Source organism: Anser brachyrhynchus, assembly GCF_964034855.1.
Source record: "Anser brachyrhynchus genome assembly, chromosome: Z".
NCBI classification, from domain to species: domain Eukaryota; kingdom Metazoa; phylum Chordata; class Aves; order Anseriformes; family Anatidae; genus Anser; species Anser brachyrhynchus.
Window position 1 is genome coordinate 44620013 of NC_137697.1, and position 13544 is coordinate 44633556.

The 13544-nt window shown below is 44.9% G+C and overlaps 1 protein-coding gene across 2 annotated transcripts in view; it reads left to right on the forward strand.

Annotated features, from left to right (window-relative positions):
• The first annotated feature begins 726 nt into the window (after positions 1-726).
• The window catches only part of FBN2 (fibrillin 2), a 190018-nt gene continuing 177200 nt past the window's right edge, over positions 727-13544 (forward strand). Inside the window, exons 1-5 of one of the 2 annotated variants that reach the window (XM_080575090.1) lie at positions 727-1099; positions 1806-1888; positions 9381-9479; positions 10037-10132; positions 12706-12801. In XM_080575090.1, coding sequence (XP_080431216.1) covers positions 882-1099; positions 1806-1888; positions 9381-9479; positions 10037-10132; positions 12706-12801 — 592 coding nt within the window. In that variant the 5' untranslated portion in view covers positions 727-881. The remainder of the gene's footprint in view (positions 1100-1805; positions 1889-9380; positions 9480-10036; positions 10133-12705; positions 12802-13544) is intronic. The other variant, XM_080575089.1, reaches the window with a different exon arrangement.

The following is a 13544-nucleotide window of genomic DNA, read 5'->3' on the forward strand; positions in this document are numbered from 1 at the left end:
CCGTGCCCTTCCGCCTGGGGCCTGGGCCTCGCCTCGGCGAGGCTCCCGTCGGGGGACGTTGCGGCGGGGCCGGCCGTACCTGCACCGCTCCCCCTGACCGGGCTCCGCGGGCCTCCCTGCGGCCTCCCCCCTTCCCCTCCCCCGCCGCCCCCTCCACCCGGCCCCCGCCGCAGCCCCACGTGTGGGGCGGCCCCACTCCCCGCGTCCCGCTCTCCTCCGCCCGGCCCGGCTCGGATCGGCCCGGCCCGGGCCCCCCCGCACCCCGGCGGCCGCGAGGCGCCGTCCCGCCCCTGTCCCCGTCCCTGCCGCGGGGACCCCCGGCCCGCCGCCGCGCTCCTTTCTCCGGGCTGCACTCGGCGTTAATTAGTAGTGGTGACGGTATCGGTGTGTGGGGGGGTTCAGCCCGGTCCCGTTGGATTTCCCCTCTCGGAGGGGGGCGGTGGAAGGAAATCCCAACCGGCTCTGCTTTTTCTTTTTTTTTTTTTTTTTAAACTTTTTATCCCCCCCCCCCACCTCCATTCCCGCCCCCCCCCTCCACCCCTCCCCCGGAGAGAGAGGAGGGGGGGATGCAACGTGGACCCCGCCGCCGGTATCACCGCGTCCCGCTGAAGGCGGCAGGGCAGCCTGGGGGTGAGGAGGAGGAGGAGGAGAAGGAGGAGGAGGAGGAGGTGGAGGTGGAGGTGGAGGTGGAGGAGGAGGAGGAGGAGGAGGAGGAGGAGGAGGAGGAGGAGGAGGAGGAGGAGGAGGAGGAGGAGGAGGAGGAGGAGAGAAGGAGCCGCAGCGGCTGAAGCCTCCCCGCGACGAGAAGCGGTGCCCGCTGCGGGACCGGCGCGCCTCTCCCCCGTCTCTCGCCGCTCTTCCTCCGGGGCAGCATCCGCAGCATGGGCCGGCGGCGGTGGCTGTGCGTGCAGCCCTGCTTCCTATGGCTCGGCTGCCTGGCCCTCTGCGCGCAGGGAGCCGCCGGGCAACAAAAGCCGCCGCCGCGGGTCCGCCCTGCGGGAGGAGCGGGCGGCAGCTTCCCCGCCGCCGCGCACCGGGAGGAAGGGGCCGGCAGCGCCGGACGGGTCCGCCGGCGAGGACAGCAGGACGTGCTCCGCGGGTAGGCACGGCACGGCTCGGCTCTGCACGGCACGGCTCGGGAGGGAGCCGCTGCCCCGCGCAGCCCCGCGCCCGTCCCCGGTAGCGGGAGCCCCGCGCTCCGCTCGCGCTGCGGGTTGCAGCAGCGGGGCAGCTCGCCCGTGGCTTTGTTTTGTGCTGAGCGGGTTTCTGCTCCGGGAAACTGTACAAAAAGTCTTTTTTTTTTTTTTTTCTTTCTTTCTTTCTCTTGGCGTTTTGGGGGAGTTCTTGTTACCTTGGTTTAGTCCATAAATCTTTACGAGCACTCATCCCCCTTGTCCTGTGTCAAACGCAGCACAAAGCCAACTTTTATAGCCGGACTTGTGACACCGCGCGTGAGCGTGGAGCCAAGCTCATCTCCGGCGGCTCCTCCGTGGTTCCCCCAGGGATGAATGTGGCCTGCTCTTGCCTTATCCTGCCTCTCCTTTTCACGCTAACTAGTCACACTGACCATTTCACTAATGTGAAATAAAATGGCTTGGAACTCCTTGTAGCAGAAGAAAGTTGTATTCCTTTTAGGGAGGATTTTTTTTTTCTTTTAGACATCTTCTCCACACCTTTTTTATGTGTTTCGTGGTTATATTTGTATTGGTAGATTTACATTTCTTCCCCTCTGAGAACATAAAACTTTGGGTTCTGCTTGTACAGATTTATATTTTTATATATGCCTGTATTTGTCTGTGTTGCAGGCCAAATGTGTGTGGCTCTAGATTCCATTCGTACTGTTGCCCTGGATGGAAAACGCTCCCTGGAGGAAATCAGTGTATTGTTCGTAAGTGTCTGACTTTAAGTTTCTACTGCCCTAAGGGTAATAAGAAGAATAAGTGTTTTTCTGTGAGTTACTGATCCATTTAGTATGAGAAAAGAGAATTCTTTCTGTAATTAATTTGGCCAGTTCTGTCTTTTACCTTATGTGTGACTTTTTTTTCCTTAAAGAAAAACAAAAAAAGAAAAAAAATAGTTACGGATTTACAGGTCTATATTTCCTGTAATTGAAAGATTGGTGAATTGTTGTGTTTTCTTCGGTGTTGTTGTCAGAGGCACGTTTCCACCAATTTTATTTTATTTTTAAAACAACAAGACAGTGAAGGAAAAATAATAATAATAAAAAAATCTTCCAGAAATCAAATAATCCACTGTAATAACAGAAAAAAAAAAAAAAAAGCTGAAAAGGTCTTGATATAAAGCAAATGAGATCTGAAGTTTTCTGGAACTTTTGTGGTAGGCTTGGAATTACAGTCCAATGGAAAACTTTTTTACCTCTGGAGTGCTTATTCTCCTGCCTATCATTTTTAGTTGTATTTTTGTAGGTATAAAGCATGTAGACTGTGATTATTGCTGGGTCATAATAGACATTGTGCTGACAGATGTGGCTGTTGACATGGCTTGGCAAAAAAAAAAAAAAAATCTGCAGAATACTCTGTGTAGGAAACGTCTACCTAGAAAGGAAATACAGTATTAAGTTTCTATCTTTTAGATAACACTGATATTAGACACTCATGTTTTTTTGTTTTTTTTTTTTTTTAAATGAGGGGCTGTTCCCATTGATCCTAAGCAGTTATCATCCCTTTTCCTAATAAGTATGCTCAGCTTCAGAACTCAGGTTAAAGAATGTGCTGCCCTTTGCATAAGCAATGCAAGTCTTTGTAATATTCAGTCTAATGAACTGCAGACATTGAGGACTAAACTGGAGAAGAAGAGGGAGGTAAACCAACAACTGTGAAACTTAAAGGTGACTTTTGGGCTGCTGCCTGATGACGCAGGACTTGTTCACATCTGTTCATTTTGCATGAGTAAATTGGCCTTGCTAATGTTTCTTATAAGTCTGCCACGGATTGCTGATTTTCATCTCAGGTTGACCATAGCATTTCCAAGCAAAGACTAGCTGCATCATTCAGAGCAAGGAAGATGATGGTGGCAATACCACTGTGGAATAAAAGGAGCTCCTCAGAACGTTCAGTCCATATTTATTATCTCTTATCAAGTCTCAGTATTTACTTACTTAAATGTGAAACTGAGTTTTTAAAGTGGATTTAGGCTGCCCAATACACTATTGACCTGCAATAGCGTTTTCAAAGTCAGCTGGGTATCCATCTCGGTTGCAGTCAGGGAGAGACAATGATTTAGGTGCTTTCAGGAATCTTAATAACTTACTCTTAAATTGCGATTCTCAGTGACTCCTAAAAAGACCTCAGTCTCAGGTGTTTTCACATAATAACCACTGACTTACAACAATTTCTATGCACAAAAGTCACCCTTTAGCTCATGTTTAACTTACTGGAGTTTAATTGCAGCTCTCTAACATGTTTGAAGAGTGAATGATTTTGCCAGACCAGCTGTCGGACTGGCAGTAATGCTTTCCAAGTTGTATTTTTGGTGAAAGTTTAAGAGCACAGATTTTTACACTTACACGTTTGTTGAGACAATGGATCCTCTAACTAGATCTGTTTAGCTAGAGAAAGCCTCCTGCACAGGATGATGGAGGGGACAGTAAACTTCTTAGTGGAGATGAGCTGATTAAAATCACCGGCTACAACGTACACTAATTATAAAGTATTGTTTCACAAAGTGAGAGCTGTGGACTAGTGGTAGGTCAACAGGAAACTATTCTGACTTTATTCTGTTTTCAGTTGATAATGTGATAGCAATTATTTGTGGTTGGTGAAATATTATGATTAAACATGATCTTTTATCTAAAGAAAAAAAAAGGTCTGGTTGATTTAGCTTTCTCTTTAAACAAGCTGTACAGATGAAAGCGTGTTTGGAAAATGCTTTCAGCTATAGGGCTTTAAGCTGATAAAAATTGTTCGTCTAACAGATAATAAACTAAGAAAGTGGTTTAATGTAGACATGAGGAGATTGGGCTATCTTGTGTAAAGATGGACTGAACAACACTATTCTCTGTGTCTGTCAAGTGCTTTAATTCAGATTTCTCTTTCTCACTTTCAAGTCTCCTAATAGAAAAAACATTTCATATCAGTCAGTGGTATGCCTCTAATTCCAACTATCAAAGCCTCATAAACTCTCACATCTGCTGCCTTCACAGCCAGGGCATAGTGGTAGAGAAGGTGTTGATGATCCACATAATGTTGATAATCCACATTGCATCTTCTTGATGCCCAGAAGAACAATGTCAAACGACCACAAATGTGACTTTGTCTACTCCTCCGGGAAACAAAATGTGGCATTTAACCAATTATGTCAAGGAGGACTGAGGTGTACAAAGTCTTGTCTGGTTTGAACATGAACGTCGGTACTGAGCTTTGTATTTGGTGGAGAAAAGGTAATAGCATGTACATTTTGAAGGGAGCATATTTGAACACCTTTAATGGGGCAAGAAAAGAGATTGTTTCATTATAAGAGATGTTTTTCATCTATGTATGTTCTCCTGAATTGGAAGTGGAGCACAAGTGTTCTGGGAAAAGTCTTATTTCTCCTTTCTTTTTTTTTTTTTTTTTATATGTATGGGCAGGTATATTTTTTTGTCTTTTTTTTTTTTTTTTTTGATGTGTAGGAATGGGTTTTGTCCCATTATTTGGCAGATATCCTTGCCAGATTACCTGCATGAGGAATATGAGGAAAGTGTTCCTCTTGAAGTCCTTCAGTGGAGATGTGTTTCTCATTATCTGATTCTCTCAAAAAGCCTAGAAACAGTTACAAAGGAACTGTGATACTTGCTTTTTTATTTTATATACACATATATATATATATTTGTTTACAAGCTGTGTCCTACAAGATGAATGCTTCTGAGGTCCTTTTGTTCTATACTAGCTCTTAATGTCTCAGGCTCTGTTATGGTGCATTTGCTGATCCAACACATTATTTAGATGAATTCATTTGGATCTCAGAATCAGAATCACAGAATCATCTAGGTTGGAAGAGACCTCCAAGATCATCTAGTCCAACCTCTGACATAACACTAACAAGTCCTCCACTAAATCATATCAATAAGCTTTACAACTAAACATCTTTTAAAGACCTCCAGGGATGGTGACACAACCACTTCCCTGGGCAGCCTATTACAACGCCTAACAACCCTTTCAGTAAAGAAGTTCCTCCTAATATCCAATAACCCTCATATCAATATCCTAATACCCTAAAACCCTAATATCAATAACCCTCCCCTGGCGCAACTTTAGCCCATTCCCCCTCGTCCTGTCACCAGGCACGTGGGAGAATAGACCAACCCCCACCTTTCTACAGCCTCCTTTAAGGTACCTGTAGGGTGTGATAAGGTCGCCCCTGAGCCTCCTCTTCTCCAGGCTGAACAATCCCAGCTCCCTCAGCTGCTCCTCATAAGACCTGTTCTCCAGACCCCTCACCAGCTTCGTTGCCCTTCTCTGGACTCTCTCGAGCACCTCGATGTCCTTCTTGTAGCGAGGGGCCCAAAACTGAACACAGTACTCGAGGTGCGGCTTCACCAGAGCCGAGTACAGGGGGACAATCACTTCCCTAGCCCTCCTGGCCACACTGTTTCTTATACAAGCCAGGATGCTCTTGGCCTTCTTGGCCACCTGAGCACACTGCTGGCTCATATTCAGCCGACTATCAACCAGTACTCCCAGGTCCTTCTCTGCCAGGCAGCTTTCTAACCACTCCTCTCCCAGCCTGTAGCACTGCTTGGGGTTGATGTACCCCAGGTGCAGGACCCAGCACTTGGCCTTGTTGAACTTCATACAGTTGGCCTCAGCCCATCGGTCCAGCCTATCCAGATCCTCCTGCAGAGCCTTCCTACCCTCAAGCAGATCGACACATGCGCCTAACTTGGTGTTGTCTGCAAACTTATTGAAAGTGCACTCAATCCCCTCATCCAGATCATCGATAAAGATGTTAAAGAGAACTGGCCCCAGTACTGAGCCCTAGGGGACTCCACTAGTAACCGGCCTCCAGCTGGATTTAACTCCATTAACCATGACTCTTTGGGCCCGGCTACCCAGCCAGTTTCTAACCCAACGAAGTGTATGCCAGTCCAAGCCAAGAGCAGCCAGTTTCTCGAGGAGAATGCTGTGGGAAATGGTGTCAAAAGCCTCACTGAAGTCAAAGTAGACCACATCCACAGCCTTTCGCTCATCCACCAAGCGTGTTACTTTGTCATAGAAGGAGATCAGGTTTGTCAGGCAGGACCTGCCTTTCATAAACCCATGCTGACTGGGCCTGATCGCCTGCTTGCCCTGCAAGTGCCACGTGATGACACTCAAGGTAATCTGCTCCATGAGCTTCCCTGGCACTGAGGTCAAACTAACAGGCCTATAGTTTCCCGGGTCTACCTTCTGGCCCTTCTTGTAGATGGGCGTCACGTTTGCTAGCCACCAGTCGACTGGGACCTCCCCTGATAGCCAGGACTGCTGATAAATGACGGAAAGTTTCTTGGCCAGTTCTTTCGCCAGTTCTCTCAGTACCCTTGCGTGGATCCCATCCGGCCCCATCAACTTGCGTACATCTAAGTGCTGTAGCAGGTCGCCAACCACTTCCTCGTGGATTGTGAGGGCCACATCCTGCTCCCAATCCCCTTCCACCAGCTCAGGGTATTGGGTATCTAGAGAACAAGTGGTCTTGCCGCTAAAGACTGAGGCAAAGAAGGCATTAAGCACCTCAGCCTTTTCCTCATTTCTCGTCACTAAGTTTCCCCCCGCGTCCAGTAAAGGATGGAGATTCTCCTTAGTCCTCCTTTTTGTGTTAATGCATTTATAAAAACATTTTCTGTTATCTCTAACAGCAGTAGCCAGACTGAGCTCCAGATGAGTTTGGCCTTTCTCATTTTGTCCCTACACATCCTTACAACATCCTTATAATCCTTCTGAGTGGCCTGTCCTCTTTTCCAAAGATCATAAACCCTCTTTTTTTTCCTAAGCTCTAGCCACAGCTCTCTGTTCAGCCGGGCTGGTCTTCTTCCACGCTGGCTTGTCTTTGGGCACGTGGGGACAGACCGCTCCTGAGCCATTAAGATTTCCTTCTTGAGGAGTGCCCAGCCTTCCTGGACTCCTCTGCCCTTCAGAACTGCCTCCCAAGGGACTCTGCCAACCAGTGTCCTGAACAGCTCAAAGTCTGCCCTCCGGAAGTCTAAGACAGCAGTTTTACTGGTCCCCCTCGTAACTTCGCCAAGAATAGAGAACTCTACCATTTCATGGTCATTCTGCACAAGACAGCTCCTGACCACCACATCTCCCACCAGTCCTTCTCTGTTTGTGAACAGAAGGTCGAGCGGGGCACCTCCCCTGGTAGGCTTACTAACCAGCTGCATCAGGAAACTATCTTCCACGCTCTCCAGAAACCTCCTAGACTGCTTCCTCTGAGCTGTATTACATTGCCAGGATAAGTCCCCCACGAGGACAAGAGCTGACAATTTTGCAGCTTTTGCCAGCTGCCTGTAGAATTCCTCATCCATCTCCTCATCCTGGTTTGGCGGTCTGTAACAAACCCTCACCAGGATGCATGCCTTGTTGGCCTTCCTGCTGATCCTAACCCATAGGGACTCAACCTTATCATTCCCAGACTCAGCCTCGAGTTCCACAACATCAAAACACTCTCTAATATAGAGAGCCACACCACCACCCCTTCTGTGCTGTCTGTCCCTTCTGAAGAGCCTATAGCCAGTCATTGCAGCACTCCAGTCATGGGAGTGGTCCCACCCCATTTCAGTGATGGCAACAAGCTAGCCTGCTGCACAATGGCTTCCAGCTCCTCCTGTTTGTTGCCCATGCTGCGTGCATTAGTGTAGATGTACTTCAGCTGGGCCATTGCCTGCTCCCCCAGACCTGACATTGTTCTCCCTGGCACACCTCTAACAAGCCTTATTCCCTCCCCATCCCCCTTCCTACCTAGTTTAAAGCCCTCTCAATGAGCCCTGCCAGCTCCTGCGCTAGTGTCTGTTTTCTCCTTTGAGACAGGTGGGACCCATCTGCAGTTAGCGGGCCGGGTTCCAAGTAAAGCGCCCCATGGTCACAAAAACCAAAATTTCTGCATTGGCACCAGCCTCTGAGCCACCTGTTTATCAGGTGAGCTTTCCGAGTCCTCTCTATACACCTCCCTGCCACTGTAGGGATAGAGGAAAGCACAACCTGTACTCCCGCTCCATCTACTAATTGTCCCAGTCCCCTAAAGTACCATTTGATAGCCTTCAGGCTTCTCTCTTCAATATCATCTTTGCCAGCCTGGACTATCAAAAGAGGATAGTAGTCAGAGAGGCGAACCAGGTTAGGAAGCTTTCTGGCAATATCCCTGACTCTGACCCCAGGGAGGCAACAGACTTCCCTATGGGTAGGGTCAGGTCGACAAATAGGGCCCTCTGTTCCGCTGAGAAGGGAGTCGCCTACAACGATCACCCTTCTTTTTTTCTTAGTGGAGGCAGTCCTGAGGCGTGGAGTCGACTTCCTCGCCTTTGGCATCTTCCTGGGTAGACTGTTCACCTCATCCTCACCCACCGGTCTCTCAAGCTCCAATTTATTTTGGAGAATCTCATTTATAGTCTGGATTTAGACTTCAACTCTTCTCTGGTTCTGTGGTTTCTTTGCACAATAGAGTTCCCTTGGCTGGTGAAAGAGGAGTATGGCACGACATGGGGCATCGTGAGGAGAGTACAATGGCATGCACAATGTCCACATGTAATGCAGTGTGGAGGGGCTTCCCTGAGATTTGTTTAAAGTTAGTTTCACAGTGAGATTGTGGGAATATTTGAGTACAGAAACAGTATTTAGGGTAACAATCTGGAAAGCTCGGTATTCAAATGTTGGCTTTCCACAAAGCAGGTTTGAGTAAAGGATGGATAATCTTCCAAAAGACAGCCCCTAAAATGCTTCTAGAATAGTGACAGTAAGAGAGGAGCCATACCAACAGTTAGAATTCATGAGTTATATAATCATTCAAATCTTGGATTCTTGCTAAATTTTTTTACAGGCCTTGTGGTCTAGAATATATAATTTCAATAATTTTACATTGCTTGTATAATGGGCTGACGTTTCTAATTAGGGAAAGAGTTTATTATCTGTATTAAGTGGTCTGACCAGTGTTTGAATATGCCATCTTCAGTTCTGTTTGTCTTCAAGTTTGTCAGGGATACCAATTATTCCCAAATTGTTTGCTTTATTTAACATACATTTACTTTTGCATATATATTAGCTGTCCTAATGAATTGAGGATTTTTTTTTTTTTCATTTTCTGTGTATTTTTTAAAGAGAAGATACTAACACAGTTTGATTTTTTTTTCCTGTGACTTAAGACTAAGGTTACTGTTAATCACACTGTCTTTTAAATGTATTCTTCCTCAGCAATCTGTAGAAATAGCTGTGGTGATGGATTTTGTTCCCGTCCTAACATGTGTACTTGTGCAAGTGGACAAATATCACCTACTTGTGGACCAAAATCTAGTAAGGACTTGCTCTATTTTTTTTCCTTAGAGATTTCATTTTAAGTAATTCTCCTTAATGTGTCAACTTAAAAATACCATGTAAAACCTTTAAGAATAACTTTTCATTACTGCATACATATGTCTTGCACTTGAGTGTATCTCTAGTTTTATTGATAAAAATTGATACACGTGCATATTTACTCTGTGTGACAAACTGAAAAAATGACGTGTTTAAATGGATAAGCGTGTTTAAAAATAAATATGTGTAGTATTAACGTTTTCCTTGAGTTTGTTTTTGTAAGAAATGAAGATTGCGTGGCCTTCAAGATAACTGGAAGTGCTACGTTGCTAAATATGATCATGGAGAACCTCTTTCACTGATGCTTTTAAAATAATGGTTTACCAATAGCTGCAAGTAACAGCTTTGGTTACAGGATACCTGAGCGTACCTTTAAATACACAGCACATGCTGTATGAAGTTCACGTCTGCTTTCAGATGTCTTTGTTTTTATCCATCCACGCTGTGGTATTTTCCTGTAACGCTCGTGTCTGTGTGTCTGTCTGGGCCCTCTGCAGCGCAGCAGTGCAGCATCAGGTGCATGAACGGCGGTACCTGTGCTGACGACCGGTGCCAGTGCCAGAAGGGCTACATCGGGGCCTACTGCGGGCAGCGTAAGTAGCCATTGCCGTGTGTCCGGGTTTAAGCCCACATTGGTCCCACAACCAGCCCTCCCACTTCAGGCAGTCTAAGAAGATAGGAGAAAGCCCATATGCAGAAATACAGCAAAATGTCTAAGAGAAAAGTGTTATTCTGGGGGACTATGTGTAGCTGGAAGTCAGCTCATGCATGAAGTGCATTTGTAGTCTCTGAAATTCAGATTAGGGATTGAATTCACTGAATAGTTTTGGCTGGAAGAACCCTTTGGGAATGATGACAGTATACATCCCACTCACCTTTTTTTTTTTTTTTTTTAAACCAGATGATCACTAATATTTCATTCTCTTTGAAGAAGTTTCTCAGAAGAGGAGCTTAGCTGCTGTTATAGCATGTTTTTCTGTTTGACTAAAGAAAAATATTAAATATGGTTCAAGCTCTTGGATGTTTTTTCAATTTGGCAGACAAACTAGAAAGTCAATTATTTGCACAGCTCTACCTATCACAAAAGAGTGTTGACAAGCTATACAGATAGAGTAAACAATAAAAATGACTAAAGCTGCAGAGATGAAGAAGGATTCAAAGACCTAGTGTATTATGAGGGCAGCTGGCTAGATATTAGCTGAGAAATTAATTGCTGAAGGTACTCTGAAGAAACTAGAAACACATAAAAATCACTGTGCAAAGAATGCTTAGACTGAGTAATGTGGAGGAACATCCTTTTATTTTAGTCTTCTCTGCAAATGCTGAAGCAGACTTGTTTTAGTTTTAATTTTGCCTGGGTAGAACTCTCTAAAATTCTAGTTAATAATAATTGTAGTCTACAGTGTGACCCTCATCACAGTTAAATTTACTTTTAAGAGTTGCTGGCCCCTTCCTGCTCATTTTAAAGTATTGGGTCAAAGAATGACTGCTCTCAGACAAGGCATGTTTCCAGTAAGAAAAAAATAGGAAAGGGAAGGGGAAGGGGAAGGGGAAGGGGAAGGGGAAGGGGAAGGGGAAGGGGAAGGGGAAGGGGAAGGGGAAGGGGAAGGGGAAGGGGAAGGGGAAGGGGAAGGGGAAGGGGAAGGGGAAGGGGAAGGGGAAGGGGAAGGGGAAGGGGAAGGGGAAGGGAAGGGAAGGGAAGGGAAGGGAAGGGAAGGGAAGGGAAGGGAAGGGAAGGGAAGGGAAGGGAAGGGAAGGGAAGGGAAGGGAAGGGAAGGGAAGGGAAGGGAAGGGAAGGGAAGGGAAGGGAAGGGAAGGGAAGGGAAGGGAAGGGAAGGGAAGGGAAGGGAAGGGAAGGGAAGGGAAGGGAAGGGAAGGGAAGGGAAGGGGAAAGGGAAGGGGAAAGGGAAGGGGAAAGGGAAAGGGAAAGGGAAAGGGAAGGGGAAAGGGAAGGGGAAAGGGAAGGGGAAAGGGAAAGGGAAAGGGAAAGGGAAAGGGAAAGGGAAAGGGAAAGGGAAAGATGATTGGCTATTTAAGCAGTGTCTGTAAAGCAACCCAGAAAATCTGAATGAACTTTGGAAACTGCTCTCGGTGAATATTTTTATGTTCACCATGGTGTTACAGTGCATTTTTCCAACATGAAAGATTTACTGACTCTAGATTCCTGAGGTTCTTTTGTACTGGATACTCAAATATGTAACAAACCCCATTATTAATGTGGGGAGACCTGTGTAGGAAGGCAGTGTAGAAATAGAAACTAGACTGGAATCCCTTTGCTGTTCAGGTGACTTGAAGACATTGGGACTATCTTTCAGGTTAAATGAGTTGATTTGGAGTGTATGCTAACTCTGAACATGGTTTATATGTCCTGGAAGCAATGAGCTTGGTAATAGATGGAGTTGATTAAAACACTTTAACGGTATTTTTAAAACAAGCTGATGAACAGTCTTCTTTTCAAATTGAGAAGATTTCAGTGCTTTGGGAGGATTTGTTTCTTGATTCACACCATTGATAAATAGCATGAGTGGGTGCACAGAAGTTCCACAAGTGTAAAAATACCTTCTCCATCTATGTATTCTGTGGATTTATACCAAGAAAAAGGAATTTTGTTCCTTTGGTGGATCTTTCAGGAAACATAGTTTCTCAAGGTACTTAAAGATAAGTTAAACTGCTAATTCTTTTTCCTTGCTCCAAGTGACATACTTGCTCTGCTAGCAGTATGAATTCTAAGCACTGAGTTACCTGTCTCCCTGACTCTCCAAGAAACCCCCCTTCCTGAGAGGTTTGTTGCTGTTGTGAGTGGACAGTACAACTTAATCTGTGCACAAATTAGTTGAGTTTGTATCTGATACCTTTGGTGATGGATATGAGTTCTTACGATTAGTGACTAGTGCTGTACAACTGTTTAAAAATAAACTGAAGTTAAGTGTCTGCTAAAAAGCTGTGCTGAATATGATTAATTAAACAGCTGTTTGCAATTAAGATGAAGCAGTTGTAAGTACTAATGGAATTTGACCTGAACAGTCATTATTGTTGGTGTTTGATCTTCAGGTCCACAGAGACTTAGAGTAGTTGAAGGGAAAAATAAGTTTTGAATAGCACATATGTGAATCTGAAATGTCATTAGCGTCACTTTAAAAACATTTCTTTTTGTTGTTAATTAAAGCTGTATGTGAAAAAGGCTGCCAGAATGGAGGACGGTGTATTGGACCTAATCGCTGTGCATGTGTCTACGGATTTACTGGCCCTCAATGTGAAAGAGGTAAAAGAAATAAATAAGGAAGAAAATTATGGGTAGTTATATGCAACAATCTGCACGTACGTGTTTTATGCAGTGTACTTGCCAGCTGAACCAGTAAGCTTCCAGAAAGAGATTTATTATTTATACTTTTATAAAGTTTTCCTTTATGGTCCAGTAGCTACACTTCAGGTTGGAAAAGCTGTCACAGTTAGAAATTAGAATAATTTAGGGTGCTTATTTTGTTTGCATGATAGTTTAAAGATGAGTTATCTTTTGCTTTCTGATACATGAAATAACATTAGAGCAAATTGCTGCTTGTGTTAGAATCACATACAAGTAACTAAATGAAGGATTGCTTTTCTGTATAACAAATCTTTTATGGGAGGAATTTGAGAAGTTACTTGTTCTGGTTAATTCTGTCATACAGGAAAAAGTATGAGAAGGAGGAAAAAAAGAACCAGTTATCATAATACTTGAGATCAGTTCCTGAAACTATTCTTATCCATCAAAACAACTTAAACACAACTTAAAGTGCTTTCATGAATTGGGGGTCAAATCAGAATTTTCTTTTAAAATCTTTTAGAGAAATTCCTTAGCTGTCTGTAGAAGGTCATAGAGATGCTGATAAAGTCAGTTTTAATGATTACGAACAAAACATTTTTAGTGCTACACTATGTGATTAGCACAAAAATAATTTAGGCACTATGTCCATATGTAGTCATTTAGAATAAACCTATCACTCTCAGAAATCTCTACTTTTTGCT